Source organism: Drosophila pseudoobscura, chromosome X (genome assembly GCF_009870125.1).
Source record: "Drosophila pseudoobscura strain MV-25-SWS-2005 chromosome X, UCI_Dpse_MV25, whole genome shotgun sequence".
Lineage (NCBI taxonomy): Eukaryota > Metazoa > Arthropoda > Insecta > Diptera > Drosophilidae > Drosophila > Drosophila pseudoobscura.
Genome location: NC_046683.1, coordinates 44,264,819 through 44,284,693, shown reverse-complemented (window position 1 = coordinate 44,284,693; position 19,875 = coordinate 44,264,819). Strand labels below are relative to the sequence as shown.

General features: G+C 49.3%; 7 protein-coding genes across 7 annotated transcripts; 4 read left to right on the top strand and 3 right to left on the bottom strand.

Annotated features, from left to right (window-relative positions):
• Positions 1–357: 357 nt before the first annotated feature.
• Positions 358–1,524, top strand: LOC6900406 (uncharacterized). Its single transcript, XM_002134762.3, has 3 exons — positions 358–559; positions 622–962; positions 1,023–1,524. Exons 1-3 carry the CDS (start codon positions 427–429, stop codon positions 1,323–1,325), a joined length of 777 nt encoding a protein of 258 aa, XP_002134798.2. The 5' UTR covers positions 358–426; the 3' UTR covers positions 1,326–1,524.
• Positions 1,522–4,179, bottom strand: Tasp1 (Taspase 1). Its single transcript, XM_001353232.4, has 4 exons — positions 3,980–4,179; positions 3,500–3,895; positions 2,790–3,382; positions 1,522–2,672 (listed from the first exon to the last, which is right to left on the bottom strand). Exons 1-4 carry the CDS (start codon positions 4,005–4,007, stop codon positions 2,589–2,591), a joined length of 1,101 nt encoding a protein of 366 aa, XP_001353268.2. The 5' UTR covers positions 4,008–4,179; the 3' UTR covers positions 1,522–2,588.
• Positions 4,180–4,342: 163 nt separating this feature from the next.
• Positions 4,343–9,549, top strand: ClC-c (chloride channel protein 3). The gene is made up of 10 exons (XM_001353231.4): positions 4,343–4,793; positions 5,150–5,486; positions 6,084–6,250; positions 6,308–6,511; positions 6,568–7,200; positions 7,258–7,475; positions 7,546–8,106; positions 8,169–8,332; positions 8,395–8,608; positions 8,673–9,549. The coding sequence occupies exons 1-10, from the start codon at positions 4,707–4,709 to the stop codon at positions 8,761–8,763; spliced, it is 2,676 nt and encodes an 891-aa protein (XP_001353267.2). The 5' UTR covers positions 4,343–4,706; the 3' UTR covers positions 8,764–9,549.
• Positions 9,399–11,504, bottom strand: LOC4813781 (uncharacterized). The gene is made up of 4 exons (XM_001353230.3): positions 10,339–11,504; positions 10,004–10,283; positions 9,750–9,943; positions 9,399–9,687 (listed from the first exon to the last, which is right to left on the bottom strand). The coding sequence occupies exons 1-4, from the start codon at positions 11,166–11,168 to the stop codon at positions 9,627–9,629; spliced, it is 1,365 nt and encodes a 454-aa protein (XP_001353266.2). The 5' UTR covers positions 11,169–11,504; the 3' UTR covers positions 9,399–9,626.
• Positions 11,505–11,539: 35 nt separating this feature from the next.
• On the top strand, positions 11,540–13,874 carry ATPsynbetaL (ATP synthase, beta subunit-like). The gene is made up of 3 exons (XM_001353229.4): positions 11,540–11,695; positions 11,752–12,224; positions 12,286–13,874. Exons 1-3 carry the CDS (start codon positions 11,665–11,667, stop codon positions 13,807–13,809), a joined length of 2,028 nt encoding a protein of 675 aa, XP_001353265.3. The 5' UTR covers positions 11,540–11,664; the 3' UTR covers positions 13,810–13,874.
• Positions 13,875–13,935: 61 nt separating this feature from the next.
• Positions 13,936–17,189, top strand: IleRS-m (Isoleucyl-tRNA synthetase, mitochondrial). The gene is made up of 6 exons (XM_001353228.5): positions 13,936–14,163; positions 14,226–14,505; positions 14,564–14,768; positions 14,821–16,020; positions 16,079–16,424; positions 16,483–17,189. The coding sequence occupies exons 1-6, from the start codon at positions 13,996–13,998 to the stop codon at positions 17,131–17,133; spliced, it is 2,850 nt and encodes a 949-aa protein (XP_001353264.5). The 5' UTR covers positions 13,936–13,995; the 3' UTR covers positions 17,134–17,189.
• Positions 17,142–19,378, bottom strand: IntS9 (integrator complex subunit 9). The gene is made up of 3 exons (XM_001353227.3): positions 19,268–19,378; positions 18,049–19,206; positions 17,142–17,989 (listed from the first exon to the last, which is right to left on the bottom strand). The coding sequence occupies exons 1-3, from the start codon at positions 19,274–19,276 to the stop codon at positions 17,183–17,185; spliced, it is 1,974 nt and encodes a 657-aa protein (XP_001353263.1). The 5' UTR covers positions 19,277–19,378; the 3' UTR covers positions 17,142–17,182.
• Positions 19,379–19,875: the final 497 nt, after the last annotated feature.

The following is a 19,875-nucleotide window of genomic DNA, read 5'->3' as shown; positions in this document are numbered from 1 at the left end:
TAGATTACAAATTCCGGGACACACATTTTGAGTCCATGAGTCAGTCAAATGAACCATCCGTATCCGTACAGCCGTAGCTTTAAAGAACTCTAGCCTTGGTTAATTATATCGTGAAAAGCACATCCAGATACAAATGCTTGTTGTTTTTTTTTGCTGATATTTGGAGCCACGCCTCGGCAGAAAAAAGCTTCAATAATACTTTATGATGTTAGATTTACGGCTGGGAGACAAGCCAAGCAAAATCTGGCAAATAGCATTATCACATGCAGGACCCATAAACGGTTGAAGGTTGATGCTGATCGTGAATTCCGCGAAGCTTCGGTCTTCCAGCTACTATATAAGGCGCATCGTTTGGAGGCCCCATATCAGTTTGACGCCAAACGTAGAGCAGCCCATCCCCAAACACATCCTTTATCCCGAAGAAAAATGCGGAATACCCTAGCATTTTCAGCCATTGCTGCCCTGCTTCTGGTTTCTGTGGCGGCACAGGAGTGTAACGAGTGTCAGAGCAGCAACGATGCCCTATGTTTGAGCACAACCGAATACAAAAATTGCATGAGTAAGTTCTATGAGGAATTCTGGTTGTTGTCGTAATATCTACACAGCTCCGTTTTCGCCCAGATAATGTTGCAATTGGCGATACTGAGACATGTCCCACCGGCACCGTTTGCAGCAACACTGCGGAAGTCTGCGTGAAGAGTGAGTCTGTGGATGGTGTTAATATTCTGGACGTGTGTGGCGGCTCAAGCGGTGGATCCAGTGAAGGAAACGGTGAAAACTGTGGTGTCTGCATTGGCAGCGGCAAGTTCGCCTGTGTCAGCAAGACCCAGTATGCCCGATGTGTTGACCAAAAGGTATCCACAACACCGTACGCATGCGGTACGGATGAGACCTGTATCACAGAGGCCCTCGGCACTTATGGAACACTCTGTGTGCCCAACTGTGCCCTCACTTTTATTGGTGTACGTAACCCGCTCTGATGATATACTTTGAGATATACTAAATCTTTGCTTCTTTCACAGTTGAGTGCATCAACTAGTACTTGCAGCAACACCGACTATACGCCGCCGACCGTACCCTCTGTTCCTACACAAACTGAGTTGGAGGCAGCCTGCGCACTTTCTGTGAAAACAAATACATTCTTCGACATAGATAATACCGCCGACACGACATGCAGTAGTTATATTTACTGCGAGAAACTTACAGAGTCCACATGGCTTGCCATCTTATACAGTTGCAAGTCCCCTACTCCATACTACAGCGTGGACGCCAATAAGTGCACCGCCACCAAACCGACCAGGTGTACTACACAGGCCCAGACTTAGTATAGAAACTTTTCCTGTGCAGTCCTGCCTGCCAGCTCCCCCCTCTAAAAGATGTCCACAGGATCAACACATCTTGCTTATTTTATATATTTTACTGTACAATCTCCTACATCTTTTATAGCTCTGCTAAACGAACTATGAACTCTATACAATTGTGTATGTTCCCGAACGATACGAAATAAATACAAGAAAAAAGTAATGCATAAATATCCACTTTTGATTTGCAATACACATACATATAATGATCCATATTTGACATTTGGCTTAGAGACTATTCGGGTTCTTACAACTAAACAAAAATATGTGTCTGTTGACTAAACTCCAGGAGCCAGGTCCAGGTGCAGTAGTTAGCTTCAGCGGAAGGAACTCTATGATTTCGGGTGTACAATATATGTATAGCATAAGCTATTGTATTAATTAGAAGCCTCGAGATGTTCGGCAATATCTGCCTGGAAATTCCATAACAAATTACGACAGACAAACACAAAAAGCAATAAACGACGAAACCATTAAAAACTAGAAGACTGAGACTGTTTAAAACACGCACACGTCATAATTAGGCGAATATACATACAAACATACAAAATGGGTAGCAGCAAAAGTAAAAGTAAAAGCAAAAGCATTTACAAACTAATTATGTATTCATGTTGAGGACGAATCAAAGAAAAGATACTAGACCTTGATATTGTATAGGCATATTATAGTTTAAATGTCGTCGAAATTAATGGGTTAAGTTCTGTACATTGATGGCCGTAAACACTTGGACATAAACATTTGCACACATAAATAAGTACGTCAGCGGGTCTAAATATACATACGGATACAAACATACGAATATGATATTCCCACTCGAATCGCATGCCGCCTGCCTGATTTATCTGGCGCACAGTTGCGTTCAACGAGGGGAAATTTCAAATTTCAATATTCGAAAACTTATTTCATTGCGCACACACACAGGCACACGCACACACACACACACAAACGCCTCATGTTCTGCTCACACAGATACGGCTTACAACCTACGAGCATATACAAATAAGTACAATGAAAAGTTTTTTTCTTAATTATTCTTAATATTTCATAGAGACAAAGGCAAAGCTGCTGCTGCTGCCTCTCTTTCTTGTGGTGCTGTTGCATTGGCAGCGATTGTCGCGGCAATTAAACATTAAATCAAATGAATTGCAGAGTCCCGCAAAAATGACACTGAACGGCGGACAGGATGGGATGGGGCCGGCAGAGACACTGCGGCTGGCCAGCCCCCATCTAAATGCGCAAATGGAAATTATGGCCATTGACGACGCATGATCGGCCCGGGACGCTGTATGTGGGCAGTGGAGAGTGTACAAACTGCAAAAGTAGAAACACACACACACACACAGAAACATACGTACGGAATTAGAAAATGATGGATAGTGGCTGCCTGCACTGGCCTGGCCTGGCATAGCATCGCATTGGCATACAAACCTTTGGCACTTTCTGCGTTGTCGCCATGTAGCCAACGCAAAACGATTGCGTCGTATGGCTCCACATCACCTCGCCGCTGCTCTGCTTCGGATAGTAGAGCAATGTCAAGGCGCCGGCATAGAGATCCTGCTGCTGTGGCAGCAGCGGAGAGTCGAGAAACTTTTGTGTGAACGTCTTGTGCAGACTCGTCACGGCGCAGTCGCTGGTGAAGGCCCCGTTGCATATCTCTCTGGCCAGCAGTGTCTTCATTAGGTACTCCCCGTTGCCGGTCGTGCAGGTGGCTATCGCCAGATCGTCTGTGTCGGTCGCCCAACAGCCAGCACCATATGTTGCCGCCTGGCCAACCCGTCCTGGCACTTTCAGCAGTATTCCGCCGGAACTGCAGCCCGCTGCAGTGTTGCCGAGGCTATCGACGCACACGGCTCCCACGGTGTCCAGAGACGCTGCGAGCTCCACTTCGTTGCTCGCGTCGGGCACAGGGACGGGCTCCTCGGAGGCGGCCTTGTTGTTTCTGCTGCTCACAACCAAATCGTATTTACTCTTGTAATGATTGAACTGGAATTTCGCTTTCGATGAGATCATTAAGCTACTATCTGAATGGAAGTAGATAAATTCATTTAAATTAGTTAAGAGAAAGTTCCATTCATAAGCAGATCTGACGGACTGAGGACTATACTATATACATATTTTGTGATATATTGGGTACAAACCATCCACCATTGCACATCCGACTTCGTCGGCATAGCGCTCCGCTCCGCTTCCAGCTAAGACCATGGGCGGTATGCGTTCCAGGAGCTGGGGATTCGACTGTGCCTCACAAATTTGGCGCGCCAGCTGAATGGGATTCTTCACTCGGCTGACATTTGTGCACGCTCCGAAGTTCAGAGTAGATCCGTTCATTATAGCGGCATCGCACTGCACAGAACCGTCCATGCAGAGATTGGAGCCGTAGCCGGCATTCGTGTAGCCGCAGTTCTCCAGTCGAATTATAGCCGCCTCGCACGCATCTACGGCTGATCCCCCATTCCGCAGAATGTCCGTGGCCCGGATGCACGCCTCTTTAATCACCCGTTGGTATTTGGTCTCATCGATGCAGTTTCCAGCCCCTGAAACAATATGCGCCCATCAATCTTCTAGCTGTCTGCCTGCAGCTGCAGCTGCAGCAGCGAGCCGCCAAAATTAGTACGAACCTGTGTGCACCGCTACGAAACCGGCCATGTTATTATTGCACTTGTTGTTGTGTTTTTGATGCGCCCAATGCAGTCCACACACGGGCGTAAACAATTTGAAATAGGGATGTTAAATATTCATTGATATCAATGACATGTATATGTTTCGCATATCATCATCGATATTTTTGTGCGATAAATATTTGTTCGATTGAAATTGTAAAGACCTAATGATGTATCTCAATTATTTTCGTAGTATATTCTACTGTTTTTTTTTGTATTTTAAGGCATTAGCACGTATTAAAATATGAGAAGAAGAAGATTTCTGGGGTAAGATATGGTACCGTTTTCTCTCGATCTGGCAGCGTAGGATCGATAGACATCGCTACCAGCCGGCTGAGTATTTTTCGATAGTAAAATCGACGTTTCTCCATCTCTACTTTTTTGCAAATAAAATATTCGCACACAAAAAAAATATGCACTTGAACCACTGTAATGTATACTATATAAAGAAATAAATACAAGTTTTGAGCAACAAAATACCCATGTAATCGAATGTACAGCCAAGCACAAGTGAAATGTGAAAAGAAAGTGATTTGTTAGTCGAATAACTGCTTGTGTGTTTGTATTGTGTGACGTGCGCTTGCTGCGCTGCTACTGCGCTGTTACTGCGCTGCACTACTGCAACGCTGAATACGCAACGAAATAGGAAAACCCGATACTATTATTCACACAACAGGCTGAGATAATGGAAAAGTTTCCACTGAAGGGCAGCAGGGAGGCTGCGGCAGAGGGAAACAGCTACATAACCGCGTACCAGACGGTAATGAAAAAGGTAAGCCCACGCATCAAGAATTGAGTGGAATGATAAGCCTGGTAGATTTCCCAATCAGCTACGTGCTACCTACATACATACATACGAACATACGTATTCATACGGTAGTTGCGACGCACACATATTTGGCATAAAGGGGCGGAAATGCTGCTGTTTTCGTGTCCGCGGCTGTGATTTCTGCCTCTGTATGTGTGTGCTGCTGAACGAACAAGCAACAGTGTCAGCGTACTAATGGTAGCTTCCCGCACACTGGGTCGAAGAAAGATCTTAATCTTATCAATATCCGAGCGTAAACAAAGAACCAGTATATCGTCTACATTCCGAAATTGCCGCTCTAAATTTGTGTGTTCTTTCAGTCAAACGGTCACACAAGCAGTGCCGGCGCGGAGGGCGAGGGAGATGCCAATTATCACGATCATCCGCTAGCGCCTCACACAAAACTAACCACCTCACTCACAGCGCCGGCCACAGACGACGAAGACATGATTGACATAACGCCGCGCTCCAGTCCAGGCGATGTCATCGGCGGCGGAGGCGGCAGCAGCAGCGGTGGCTACCACCGCGAGACTGCCACAGAGTCGGACACTGAAAGAGATTTCGAGCACGCGGGCAATCATCACAATCAGCGTACAATGCACCATCACCACCACCAGCATGTGCCAACTCACAGTGCCTTCGGCGACCCCATGGACGGTGAGTAGCCCGACATTCCTGATCTGATCCGAGCAAAGCGTTAACTTGTCATTGCGTAAAGCACCGTGTGACACCAATCGCTCCGCAGAGTGTAGTGCGGAGTGTTAATCAAGATCATGATCATATGAATACAGCAGACGGCCGGGCCGGGCCGAGCCGGGCCGGGTCGGGACGGCGACGTCACCTCAATTCTGATGCCGTGGCACAGCTGTACCCGCTTGGCTGCCTCAGTGCTCGGCCGTATGGTCTTGTGGTTGTGTGGCTGTGTGGTTTGGTGGGGAATTCAATTAATACATGTGATGATGATTAGCATACAGACATTTATATGTGCAGTGCATCGTTGTGGGGCCAATGTCGCGGTCGCCGATGTGAATTCTGTCCGTCCAGCTGTCTGCCACCTATTGGCAGCTATTTATTTCGATGAAATTTATATGGTACATGATGACAATGCTAATTTATGGAAATATCAGTTTACCTACGCATCAATTAAGATGTTAACACGGCGCTAATAAGATCATTATTGTTAATATAACAAACTCCAGTTGCGCTCAACTCAAGAAACTCAAACGAATGTATTTATTATTTCCATTGCTTTAGGAGCACTTTCGTTCTATGGCTCGTCGGATGTGCAAGATGACATACCTGGCATCGGACAGTATGAAGATTTCCACACCATTGACTGGCAGCGGGACATTGCACGCGACCGTATGCGTCATCGCTACATAGTCAAGAAGCGACAGGATTCTGTGTGGGATCTCATCAAGGTAAGTCTATCTATCACCGGCACCATGTCTAAATAAACCAATTTCAACCTCCAACAGGGCTCCATTGATGCCGGCTCTGGGTGGCTGTGCGTTCTGCTCGTTGGCATTGCGGCCGGCTGCGTGGCGGGGATGGTGGATATAGGCGCCAGCTGGATGTCGGATCTGAAGCACGGCATTTGTCCGCCCGCCTTTTGGTTCAATCGCGAGCAATGCTGCTATCCGGCCAAGCAATCGGTGTTCGAGGAGGGCAACTGCTCTACGGTGAGTCCTCATTCTTGATTTATCCACACCGATTTCCTCAAACACTTCTCTTTCAGTGGAAAACGTGGCCGGAGATCTTTGGCCTGAGCCGCAATGGAACGGGGCCGTATATAATCTCGTACATCTGGTACGTGCTGTGGGCGTTGCTGTTTGCCTCGCTCAGCGCCTCTCTGGTGCGAATGTTTGCCCCGTATGCCTGCGGATCGGGTATACCGGAGATAAAGACCATCCTGTCGGGCTTCATCATACGCGGCTATTTGGGCAAATGGACCCTGCTGATCAAATCGGTGGGCCTGATGCTGTCGGTGTCCGCTGGCCTGACCCTGGGCAAGGAGGGACCCATGGTCCACATCGCTAGTTGCATCGGTAACATATTCTCGCATCTGTTCCCCAAGTACGGTCGCAACGAGGCCAAAAAGCGTGAGATTCTTTCGGCAGCTGCTGCGGCAGGGGTCTCTGTGGCCTTCGGGGCACCGATCGGAGGAGTTCTGTTCTCGCTGGAGGAGGTGTCCTACTACTTCCCCTTAAAGACGTTGTGGCGTTCCTTCTTCTGTGCGCTGATTGCCGCATTCGTACTGCGTTCGCTGACTCCTTTCGGCAACGAGCATTCCGTGCTCTTCTTCGTGGAGTACAACAAGCCGTGGATCTTCTTCGAACTTATTCCCTTTGTGTTTCTGGGAATCATGGGAGTAGGTCAATTCTGGCTGCCATATTATTCCTCATTGTTAATCTGGTTTCACTTCTAGGGAGTGATTGGAACGTTCTTTATTAAGGCCAATTTGTGGTGGTGTCGCTACAGGAAGTTCAGCAAGCTGGGCCAGTATCCCGTCATGGAAGTGCTGTTTGTCACCCTGGTCACCGGCATCATCTGCTACCCGAATCCCTTCACGCGCATGAACATGAACGAGCTGATCTTTCTGTTGGTTAGCAAGTGCTCACCCGGTGATGTCACTAATCCCTTGTGGTGGGTATATCATTGAATATTTCTGCATGCAAATGATTTCTCAATCGTTTTCAATTGTTTTCCCTTGCAGCGAGTACAAGCGCATGAACATTACCATGGGTAACAGTGTCATTGAGGTCACAGAGCCCGGACCCGGCGTCTACAGCTCCATATGGCTGCTCATGCTGACCTTTATACTTAAACTAGCCCTAACTATCTTCACGTTCGGCATGAAAGTGCCGGCGGGTCTCTTTATACCGTCCTTGCTGCTGGGCGCCATCATGGGCCGCATTGTGGGCATTGGGGTGGAGCAGTTTGCGTATAGCTATCCTAACATTTGGTTCTTCACGGGGGAGTGCGCGGACAGCAATCTCATTACACCCGGCCTGTATGCGGTGGTGGGCGCTGCAGCCGTGTTGGGCGGCGTCACACGCATGACGGTCTCCTTGGTGGTCATCATGTTCGAGCTGACGGGCGGCGTGCGGTACATTGTTCCGCTGATGGCAGCTGCCATGGCCTCCAAGTGGGTGGGCGATGCTTTGGGCAGACAGGGCATCTACGACGCGCACATTGCGCTCAACGGTTATCCGTTCCTCGACAGCAAGGAGGAGTTTGCGCATACCACGCTGGCCGCAGATGTAATGCAGCCCAAGTGAGTGATGCCCCTGACGAGCTGGTATTTGTCCAATTGAATTAACCCAACTTTATTTTTAGACGCAATGAAACTCTTAATGTCATCACGCAAGACTCCATGACTGTGGACGATGTGGAGAACCTGCTGAAGGAGACCGAACACAACGGCTATCCCGTGGTGGTTTCCAGAGAGAATCAATATTTGGTTGGCTTTGTTTTGCGCAGGGATCTTAACTTGGCCATCGGTGAGTGCTGCTCTTCTACGTTTGCTGTATATAGCCTATAATAATATTCGTGCTTCTTGTAGGAAATGCCAAACGTCTGATCGAGGGCATCAGCAGCAGTTCCATAGTATTATTCACCTCGACCACGCCAACCCAAAACCTGGGACCCCAACCTCTCAAGTTGAAAAAGATACTCGATATGGCGCCCATCACGGTGACAGATCAAACGCCGATGGAAACGGTAGTGGATATGTTCCGGAAGCTGGGCCTACGGCAGACCTTAGTCACACACAATGGGTGAGTGTTCAATTCTGGGATAATATTATATCAGTTAGTTCATGCTGTCCACATTCCACTGCAGTCGCTTGCTCGGTGTCATTACAAAGAAGGATGTGCTGCGTCATGTGAAACAAATGGATAACGAAGACCCCAATACGGTGCTCTTCAATTGAATTTATCAGCCAATCGGAAGCTGGGCGACCGCCGTCATCGTCGCCGTCGCAGCCGCTTCTAGTTATTACTATCGCAACACCCACAATATTTGATATGTGCAAAGTGCAGATTGCAGCCTAGGCTTAAGTGAAAAGTTGAAAGTGTGGATACGGAGTGGAAGGAGGTTGACTGGATTAGTAAATCGCATGGATCTGAGTAGCAAAGTTATGATAGAGTCGGACGTTCGCAAGTGGGAGATTTAGCAAAATTGTGTGCAGTTCTATTATATATTTATATAACCCGTATATCTCGTTAATTGTATGTTAATTGTATAATTTATTCTACGCTAGGGCAAGTGTTTCAATACAAGCAAAAGTATTCATCTATTGCCATTTTGTAATTATGTCATTCTCTCTGTGGCTCGTCTGCAACCCGATACTTTTCTTTGCCCTTTACCTTATCATTATTTTTTATATACAAAATGTATTTACCACAAGCCTGATAAAAAAGTGTACACTATTGAATGTTTGGCAATGTAGATCGTGTTGAGAATGTTTTACTTTGTGAATTTTATGAGAACTTTATGGCGCAGTTTTAACGCAGTTTACCCCCGAGATACCCGAAATAAGTCGATCTAACGCAATAGTTGTTATACTTTTGTTGCATTTTGCATTTTGTTCGAAATTCTAAACAGAGAAACTCTTGTTTATAAAAAAAAAGAAAAATACATAGTATATATATCTACACATGGTATTTGTTAGAGATCTGAGAAATTTTAAAATAAACTCGTGTAAATAGCAACCCTATGAGAAGATTAACCGTACACTAACTTAAGCAGTCATGCAAATACAAGCGATTATATCAAGACCGAAACAAGAATCTTTCAATGCTCCACGTAGAATATCTGAAACTCGTCGCCATAGAGGCCCGTGATCAACCAGCACCTGTAAGAGAGTTTCAAATGCACTTAAAGGGCACTCGTGCGGATCAAAGTCATGCAACCAACCCATTGTCACTGCTCCGGATAAGGCTGCCTTTGCCGCGCAAGGCCCCCTTGACATGCGCATGCGCACCATCGCTGACCCTGTAGTATTCCAGAGCCCCGTCGCTGGAGGGACAGTAGATGATGTTTCCATCACGGCTGCAGGCGACGACGTTCTTGAAGGGCAATGGTATCTGCACAATCAACTGAGCCATGTCCTGCCAGAAAGGAGACATTGTTAACAGGAGAATGATATGGATTTGAGAGGACATAACCACCTCGTCCGCGTGTCGCATGTCATGGTAGAACGCCTGGCCGCTGAGGTCGCAGCTGAGCACGAATTGGTGGCCTGCCATTTCCGTCCTGAGCAGCGTGGAGACCATGAATCGATGTCTACGCAAGGCCAGCAGCTGTAGCTGTTTCTTCGCGGATGCGGCCTGCCGACCAGTGCTCCAGCAGCGGAAGGTGCCGCCATCGTTGGTGCCCACGACAAAATCATCTATTCCCAGGGCCACCATTGCGGTCAGCTCCGAGGTAACAGTGCCAGGCAGACAGTATCTGGCAAAGGGGGTATAACTAGACGCGGCTACATAGACCTCTCATTATTACTTACTCCCAATCCAGGGTCATCTGCTTACTGAGGTCCCACTGGCGAATGGATCCGTTGGCATAGCAGGCGAGCAGAAGCGTTTCCGTAACCCAGTCCAAGGCGACGGCTGCACCCTGCGTGGAGGACACGCTGTACATCTGTTTGATGTCCACATTGGCGTCACTGCCGCCCCCTCGAGCCTGCTCGTACAGCCAGACAAACAGCTCCCCGTCCATGGTGGATCCCGCGAACATGTGCTTGTTGAACGGATTCGTGCACAGGCTGCGCAGGCAGGACTTCAGCGGCAGCGTCTTGACCTCTGAGTAGATCACAAAGTTGCCATGGGTCATTCGCTGGGGCACGAATAGCTTCAGCTGCTGGTCCACATGCTCGCACCAATCGTCGTGGGGGGCCACCGTTGTGACCACCAGCACGGGAGCGTTGTTTGTGTGAACACACAGCCAAATCGCCAGCCCCTGCGAGTTCTCAATGCCGCCCATGACTATCTTCTGGTAGGTGTACACCTTCTGCTCTTCCTCCAGGGTTGCCTGGCTCATCGTCTGCTCATCCATCAGGGGCGTGGGGTGCATCAGTTCCTGCTCCACCATGGGACATATCTGGCGCAGCCACTTGGCCAGCGCCCGCTCGTCGTATTCGACAGCCTCGCTGCTGGCGACCCGTTGCTCTGTTTGGGTGGCCGCATGCTGCTTCTCCTGTGTTGCGGTGCCGGCATCTGCGCTTGGTGGCGGCGGATCCGTGCCCGTGCAGTTGTCCACCAGTGCGTACTGTTTTTCCAGAGGCTGCGTTGCCGGAAATTCGACCACGGGCGAGCTGTAGTGCGAGAGTACGTCCATTTTCAGCGAACACTAAAGAGCGATTGTTGTGCCTGGAACGACGGGCTGCCATGGCAACGGGCAACCCTAATGCTTGTGGAACTAGCAGTTTAAATTTCCGAAGCAATGTCCATTGTGGCGATCGGTCTTAGGAACCCCCTATTTAGCTATCAAAATCACATGATAGCTATGCGAATGCAAATAAAACAAAAAACTCCTGAGAAAATTCATCTATTTTCTCTTCATTCCACAACTGCGGATTAAAACCCTATCTCGCTCCTTTTCAAACCGTTTTCTACATTCAAGTTCCAGTCAAATCGACATCTTGTCAAAGCGGAATTTATCGGAATATTGGATTGAAACGTTCTTACTTCAAAGTAGGCTTTGCTTTGAGCCCAATTTCTATATGGCATAAGGAATAAGGAAAATTTTCATTTCATTTGAAAATCTGCTAAGCTAGCAGAAGCACTCCGAAAAATAAAGAAAAGAAAAATTAATTGAATAAAATTGAATAAAAATGATGGCGTCTTGGGTACGATTGGCCACAGGTAAGAAGTGCTGTAGTGCTGTAGATTCTGAATGTAATTGGAAAAACCCTGGGCAGTGTGTGCACGAACCGGCTTTCAAATTGGCCAGCGGAAGGGAGCTCTGGTGCTGGGCCATCCGATCGGCATAGTGAAGTCTCCTCTTCAGGTGCGTCGTCTTCATGTCGCTCGCATGCTCGCCTGCAAGGGCAACGACAAAGATGGCAAAGGCAAGAATGATGATTGCGATGATCCCTGCGAAGTGGAAGACAAGGGCGCCGATACCTGCGAGGAAACTCCGCCCAAAATTAAGGATCCCTGCGAGGTGGCCATGAAGGCGCTGCACGCCAAGGATTCGGAAGAAACTTGTGAGTCGGGTGACTCGTCACCAGAGAAAGGAAAGGGAGGCATAAAACTGGAACACAAGGGTCACAAGGGCCACATTCACTCTGTCATTGGACCCGTCATCGATGTATACTTTCCCGAAGAGGTTCCTGACATACTCAACGCCATTGAAGTGGAGGATGCACCCATTGGGCGTCTGGTCCTGGAGGTAAGCCCTTGCTTAACCTTAAATTTTCCTCTCATATTCTCTGTTTCCCCCTCTTGGCTAGGTCTTCCAACATCTGGGCAACAACATCGTACGCTGTGTCGCCATGGACGCCACAGAGGGCATCAAGCGTGGCCAGAAAGTCGTCGACACTGGCTATCCTATTCGCGTGGCGGTGGGCAAGGCCGTCCTGGGGCGCATCCTCAATGTGGTGGGCGATCCCATTGATGAACGTGGCGAAGTCAAGAGCGAATACCACTCGTTCATCCACACCGAGGCGCCCGTGCTCACGGAGCTGAGCGTGAAGCCAGAGATCCTGGTAACCGGCATCAAGGTGATCGATCTCCTGGCCCCCTACGTCAAGGGAGGCAAGATCGGGTTGTTCGGAGGCGCCGGAGTGGGCAAGACGGTGCTTATCATGGAGCTGATCAACAACATTGCCAAGGCGCACGGCGGCTACTCCGTGTTTGTGGGTGCCGGAGAGCGTACTCGCGAGGGCAACGATCTTTACCACGAGATGATCGAGTCCAAGGTCATTTCCCTCGAGGAAGACACCTCCAAGGTGGTCCTTGTCTTTGGCCAGATGAACGAGCCCCCCGGCGCTCGTTCCCGTGTGGTGTTGACTGGCCTCACCATCGCCGAGTATTTCCGGGACATCGACGGACAGGATGTGCTGCTCTTCATTGACAACATCTTCCGCTTCACCCAAGCCGGGTCCGAGGTGTCGGCCCTGTTGGGGCGCATTCCATCTGCCGTGGGCTATCAGCCGACGCTCGGCACCGACATGGGTACCATGCAAGAGCGCATCACCAGCACCCGCAATGGATCCATTACCTCGGTACAGGCCGTTTATGTGCCCGCCGACGATCTGAGCGATCCTGCGCCGGCGGCCACCTTCACCCACTTGGATGCCACCACGGTGCTCTCACGTCCCATCGCCGAGCTGGGCATATATCCCGCTGTGGATCCTCTGGACTCGTCCTCTCGCATCCTCGATCCAGATGTGGTTGGGGAGGAGCACTACAACGTGGCCCGAGCTGTGCAGAAGACCCTTCAGGGGTACAAGTCGCTGCAGGACATAATTGCCATTCTCGGCATGGACGAACTCTCCGAGGAGGACAAGATTACCGTGGCACGTGCCCGCAAGATCCAGCGCTTCCTCTCCCAGCCGTTCCAGGTGGCCGAGGTGTTCACCGGCTCACCGGGAAAAGTGGTGTCCATCGAGAAGTGCGTGGACGGATTCAAGCGCCTGCTCAACGGCGAGTACGATGACATTCCGGAGATAGCCTTCTACATGGTCGGCGATGCGGATGAAGTGCTGGCGAAGGCGAATAAATTGGCCGCCAGTATGGCCGCAGATGACTCGCCAAAGTCACAAAAGGGTGCCAAGAAGCCAGAGGCCAAAGACGACAAGGGCGACAAGGGAGAAAAGGACGAAAAGGCAGCCACCGGCAAAGATGTCGCCAAGAAGGAAGAAAAGCCGAAGGATGACAAGGCGGCAGCACCCAAGGGAGAGGCCAAAAAGGACGACCCTCCAAAATCCAAAGACCCAAAGGGAAAGGGGGATTCTCCCAAGGACAAGAAGTAACAACTTCCCAAACAACTATAAAATAATCATTTTAAATGAAATAAACGTAAATGTAACGTAAAAAACAAAACAAGAACCATCTGTCTATCGTATAAAACGGAAACAATCGATATTATCGATAGTCCATCTTTGGTTTTGCAGCCCTATTAAACAGCTGTTTCTGCCGGCTGCTTCTTCCGTTGCAAAATGTTGCGTGTTTTCAATTTTCGAGTTGGAATATCTCGATTATATTCTGTGAAAGCAGCCAAAAAAGATGTAAAGAAATATACAGACACGATTAATTTACCAAAGACAAAGTTCCCTAACCGCCTCAGTGCAGCCAAACGCGAGGAACAGGAGCGACAATTGCTGGCTGTAAGTCTCTTGAAGATCCCATTACGAAGGGCCTTCTATTACATACAGTATTGTTTCCTCAGGACAAGATAGCCGTTGCGTATGAATATCAGGAGCATCGACAACTGGGTGGGAAGAGGAAACCTACATTTGTGCTGCACGATGGACCGCCCTATGCCAACGGACAGCTGCACATGGGACACGCCGTCAACAAGATCCTCAAAGACATCACTCTGCGACAGCGGGTGGCCCGTGGACAGAAGGTCAACTACATTCCTGGCTGGGACTGCCACGGTCTGCCCATTGAGCTGAAGGCGACAAGTGCAGCAGAGGGCCAGAGTGCTGCTGAAATACGACAGAAATGTATGCAAGTATTCTCTGGGATTCGCAGAATTGTTAACTAAGAGATTGGTTGTCACAGCACGCGCGTTTGCTCTGGAGGCCATTCAGTCACAGAAGGAAGAGTTCAGCAGCTGGGGGATATTGGCCAACTGGCAAAAAGACAACATTTACACGACCTTTCATCCAGAATTTATTGAAAATCAGCTTCAAATGTTTCACAATCTTTATGAACGCGGCCTCGTTTATCGCGATTTGAAGCCGGTGTACTGGTCCCCGTCTTCCAGGTGAGTTCAGGTTCCTCTTATGTCTGGATGAGTGGCTTATGCTCTTTCTTAGAACAGCTTTGGCGGAGGCCGAGCTGGAGTACGATGCCAATCACATAAGTCCTTCAGTATATGTACGCTTCGCCTTAAACCCCAGTGGACTGGAGGTTGAGACCAAAGGGTCGCAGACCTATGCACTTGTGTGGACCACCACGCCCTGGACTCTGCCCAGCAATCAAGCGATTTGCTTCAATGGCTCCCTCGAGTACGTTTTGGTCAGATTGTTGGATCGCAACCCAAGTGAGCTCTACCTCATGGCCTCCGCTCTCTTGTCAGCCTTTGAGGCCTCCACGCAGCTTAAATGCGAGGTGGTCCAGACGTTGCCCGGAAGCTCATTGAGCACGCTTACATATAAGCATCCCATAGACAAGGAACAGACCCATCTGCCCTTCTTCGATGCCAGCCATGTACAGGACAGCAAGGGCACGGGCCTGGTTCACACCGCACCTGCGCACGGACCAGAGGACTTTCTGGTTAGCCTGGACAAGAAAATACCCGTTAAATGCATGGTGAACGAGGCAGGCGCTTATACAATGGAAGCGCCCAGCTTTCTACGCGGACAATCTGTGCTGGAACAAGGTAATCCTCTCGTGCTGCAGCACATAGCAGAGGATGTTATACACTCTGCCAAACTAGAACATTCCTATCCCATTGACTGGCGGACCAAGCAACCAGTAATCATTCGGGCCAGCGAGCAGTGGTTCATCAATACAGATCGGTTGAAATCCCGTGCTGCCGCAGCGCTGGAGCAAGTAGACGTCTATCCACGTACCAATGCCGAGGCGAGCAAAAGAGCAATGCTCACCCAACTGCAGAAGCGACCCTACTGGTGCATATCAAGACAGCGGGCTTGGGGCGTGCCCATACCTGTTCTCTACAGTCGGAAGAGTGGACAAGTGGTGCTCAATGCAGCACTAATAGAACACCTCTGCAGTCTGCTGCACAGCCAAGGCTCCATGGACTTCTGGTGGTCCAGGTCATTGGAGGACCTGCTACCTCCTCAAATCGCGGCCGACCTCGGCTACGAAGTAAAGGATCTAGTTAAGGGCAGTGACATACTCGACATTTGGTTCGACTCGGGCAGCACTTGGTCTGCGGTGCTGAAGAAGGAACAGGTGGCGGATCTCTATCTGGAGGGATATGATCAGTTCACGGGCTGGTTTCAATCCTCGCTACTCACGAGCATCGCTGCCCGCGACTGCGCTCCTTACAAGTGAGTGAAAATAGGAGCATAAAGTGGAGAGAACATCATTAATTGACATCTCTTAAAGGGCGCTCTTCGTTCATGGATTCACAGTGGACGAAAAAGGGCACAAGATGTCCAAGTCGCTGGGCAATGTAATTTCCCCAAAACAGATTACCAAGAAGTACGGGACAGACGCTCTACGTTGGTGGGTGGCCTCCCATGGAACCCAGCACACGTCCATTACGGTCAGCGACAAGTTGCTCCAGAAGGCGACTGAGAACCTTAGCAAGGTGCGCGGAACACTGCGTTATCTAAAGGGTGTGATCGGAGAAAAGCAGAGAGAAGGCCGAGAGGAGCTGGAGCAGCCAATTCTGGACGCTAGCTTTTTAAACAAGTATCTGTTGAGCAACTTGCTTGACTTCGAATCAGAGGTAAGCCCTGATATTCCTTTAACACAACAGGACCTATACTTTCGACTATTTTGTCTAGATCGAAAAGCTCTACAACGCGTATGAGTACAATCGCGTGGTGGCCTGCATTCAGAACTTCATTGCCAATCAGGTGTCGTCCATTTATGTGCACCTAATCAAGGATCGCCTGTACTGCGGCGACGATCGGGAACTGCTGGCCATTCGTCAGACGCTAACCCATTGCTATCGGCAGCTGTGCAAGAGCTTGTGGCCCATAGCTCCCTTTTTGGTGGAGGAAAGCTGGAGCTATTATGACCCATCGGGCAGTGCCTTCCACGAGCAGATGGTCCAGGCCCAAAAAGACTGGCATGATCCCAAAGCCGTTAATGTCGTGAACGCAGCCCTCGATGTTAAGCGTCTGATCAACCAGCAGGCTGGAGATGTTAACAGCTGGCACCTGGCTGTTACCATCAAGAGTGGCAGCCAGCTGGAGCTGCTCCGCGAACTGCAACCCGCTTTCGGGGAGCCCATGCGCAGCTCCGAGCTGTCTGAGATACTGCAGGTGGGCAGCGTTGCAGTCGTACAGACTGATCTGGACGAAGACCTGGACATTTCCTTGACAGCACTTGACGCACCGCTTTGTCCGCGGTGTCGTCGCTATAGTCTAGACGAAGATGCTGAGCAAGAGACGTGCCAGCGTTGCGCCCAGGTAATGGAATCGAAAAATTAGTGGCTCAATCTTGTTAATAATTGTTGGAAGTAGATATGTATTTATGTTTCTAAAAACTTTGTAAGCATTTCATTATGGTGTCACGCAGCTTGAGACGCGTCGTTGGCCTCCCCCCGCAGATAATGTGAGTTTCGTTGTCCTCGAACTTGATGATAGTGTCCTCGTTGACAAGTTGTATGCTTAAAGAACCGTCTGTGCGATCCAGTTTGATGTTGGTGAAGCCGTCCTGAGTTAGACGCTTCATCACAGCCTCCACATCGATGCTGCCGTACTCGTACTTTACTTTCTGGAGCACATCCTCTTTAGTTGGCGCGGCAGCAGTCCCGGCGCTACTGCTGCTGGGCTCCTCCTTTATTTCGGCACATGGCTGGATGCAGTGCACCTTATCCTTGACTTGCAGCACGCCCGTTAGCGTTGAGAAGGTCACTCCGGCGGCCACCTCACGTGGAAATATCTTCTGTGACAGCTCATAGGTGAGGTAGATGCGGTCCAGCTTCCGCTTCAGTGGCAGCCTTAGAATCTCGCCACATTTGAAGGTTATAATCTTCTTATCTGGCTGTTCGATGAACAAATTCGGCGCCGAGGGATGCGGCTTTGTGTACGCCTCTGGAATGACCAGTACATTCGGTTTCAGCTCCTTGATCAGCTTGTTGGCCTGCTGGTAGTTGAGGGAGGTGTCGATGGGACAGTAGAAGGCCTTCATGGCCAAGGGCTGGAACGGCGCTAATACTTGCAGGTAGGGAAAGTCGGGCTCCGTGAATATGATTGAGTTATTGGGATTGTTGCCCCACATTTCAATGAAGTGCACGGCATCGCCAAAGCGCAGACTCGGATGTCCACAGAAGACCACGCAGGGCTGTGGAAAAATCCAGCATTATAAAATCAGCCCTTGACCTATCTGAACTTTAATCTCACCTGCCGAAAGTCCTTACTGAATCCCTCGGAGAACACGTGATTGTAGTGCTTCAACTTGTTGTTGCGGAGGTAGAATGCGTGGGGAAAGGGATCATCCGGGAGATAAACCTTATTCTGCTTGGCAGAACTGAGCCACTCGGCCAGGATGTTCGAATAGGCCAGGGAGCTGTCCGCCACAGGGGATATAAAGAACATGGGCACATTGTTGAGGCCAGCGTTCTCCAGATTCTGGGTGAGGCACTCAAACAGATCATACACCACGCCCGACGGATAGCAGGGTATTAAGGCGGAGCCATTGTTTCTGATCGTCAGGGCAACGTTCATGCAAAGTTCGCCCAGTTTGGTGTCCGGATTAACTGTGGGTGCCTGCGTCAGTCCAGTCATAATCAGAACATCGGCATGCTTCAGAGCCGACTGATTGATGGGTCGCGGATGCGTCGTGAGCGTTGAGGATCCGCTAACGTAGCAAATTTTCTCATGAGCCGTGCTCAGAACCCAGTTGCTGGAGCCCAGACAGTAGCCAGAGCTGACGGGAGTGGCTATAAAGGCGCCCAGTATATCCAGCTTTTCGTCATAGCCCATTATGGTTACTTTCAAAAGACTGCCCTGAACATCTTTCAGGCTAAAAATTGTGCGCCATTTCTTTGCCCGGAAGGCCTCGCACAGAGGACTCGGCAGCAGGTGGAGCTTCTCCTTCCAAAGGCGAGCCGTGCACGCCTTAGGGGATACTTCGATGTAGTCGACCAGTTCCTCGAGAAAAAACCGTCCGATCTGCAGCGTTGGCTCGGTGGCGTAGACTTTGCCCTTGAACCCCGTGTTCTCCGTGATGTACGGCAGAGCCAGCATATTTAGATAATTTGAGATAAGTATCACGTCTACCTCGCTGAAATCTAGCATTTTATCCATGGGCAGGTTGAACTCGGGTGTGGAGTCCACGAACACGCGGCCACAGCATTCCTTCAGCTCGCCATCCAACTGTGGATCGTGGTCGCGGCCGGGAATGAAGTTGGGCAGACTGGACCACTTCTGACTCTGGACAAACGGCAGGGGTAGGAAGTTCAGCACTGTCTGCTCGGTGAGGCCACAGTCCAGCATAATCCGAAGGCCCTTGAAGGTGATGATGTAGCATGGCTTGGCCAGGTCGCCGCTTAGGCAGTACTGTGAAACAGAGAGTCATTTCCGCTGATAATGATGTTTTTATGTATTCTGCATGACTTACCAAACGCATAGTTAAATAGCGCTAGTCGCAATGACGAGGGAATCCGATGGAACGGTGCAACTTGATTGTTTATACTTTTGCCAGGGATGGATAACACTTCAAATCTCGAACTGGTTCGAATCGTTGCTAAACGTAAGTTCACTTTTTTATACGTAACAAAGATAATGCGATTAGCTCAATATAACAAATAAGGAGCATCCATAAAACAAAGGACATAAAATTATGTACATAAATACATTAATTATTTCACTTATTTCATTTTTCTTCTTTGGCATTCATGCAAAACCTTAGCATATCTGAGGCATCCCCCATTTTGAAGATGCGAGACAACCGAAACAGCAGAATCGTAGAAAATTATCATATCTACCAGATTGCCGAACCGCGATCCGACCGGATCAATATTATAGCCAGAATGAACAATTCCTTTTACCGTGACTACGCTATCCCTTTCTCTCTCTGTCACACTCTCCCTCTCTCACTCTTAATCGTGCAGTGTGCGCCACCCAGATGTTGTTAGAGGTCTTGGTGTCTCTCCTTCTACCTATGTTTTTCCCCTTCTCTCATGACAAGTGCGAGCAATGTTCAGAGTGATCGTATAAAAGTATAGC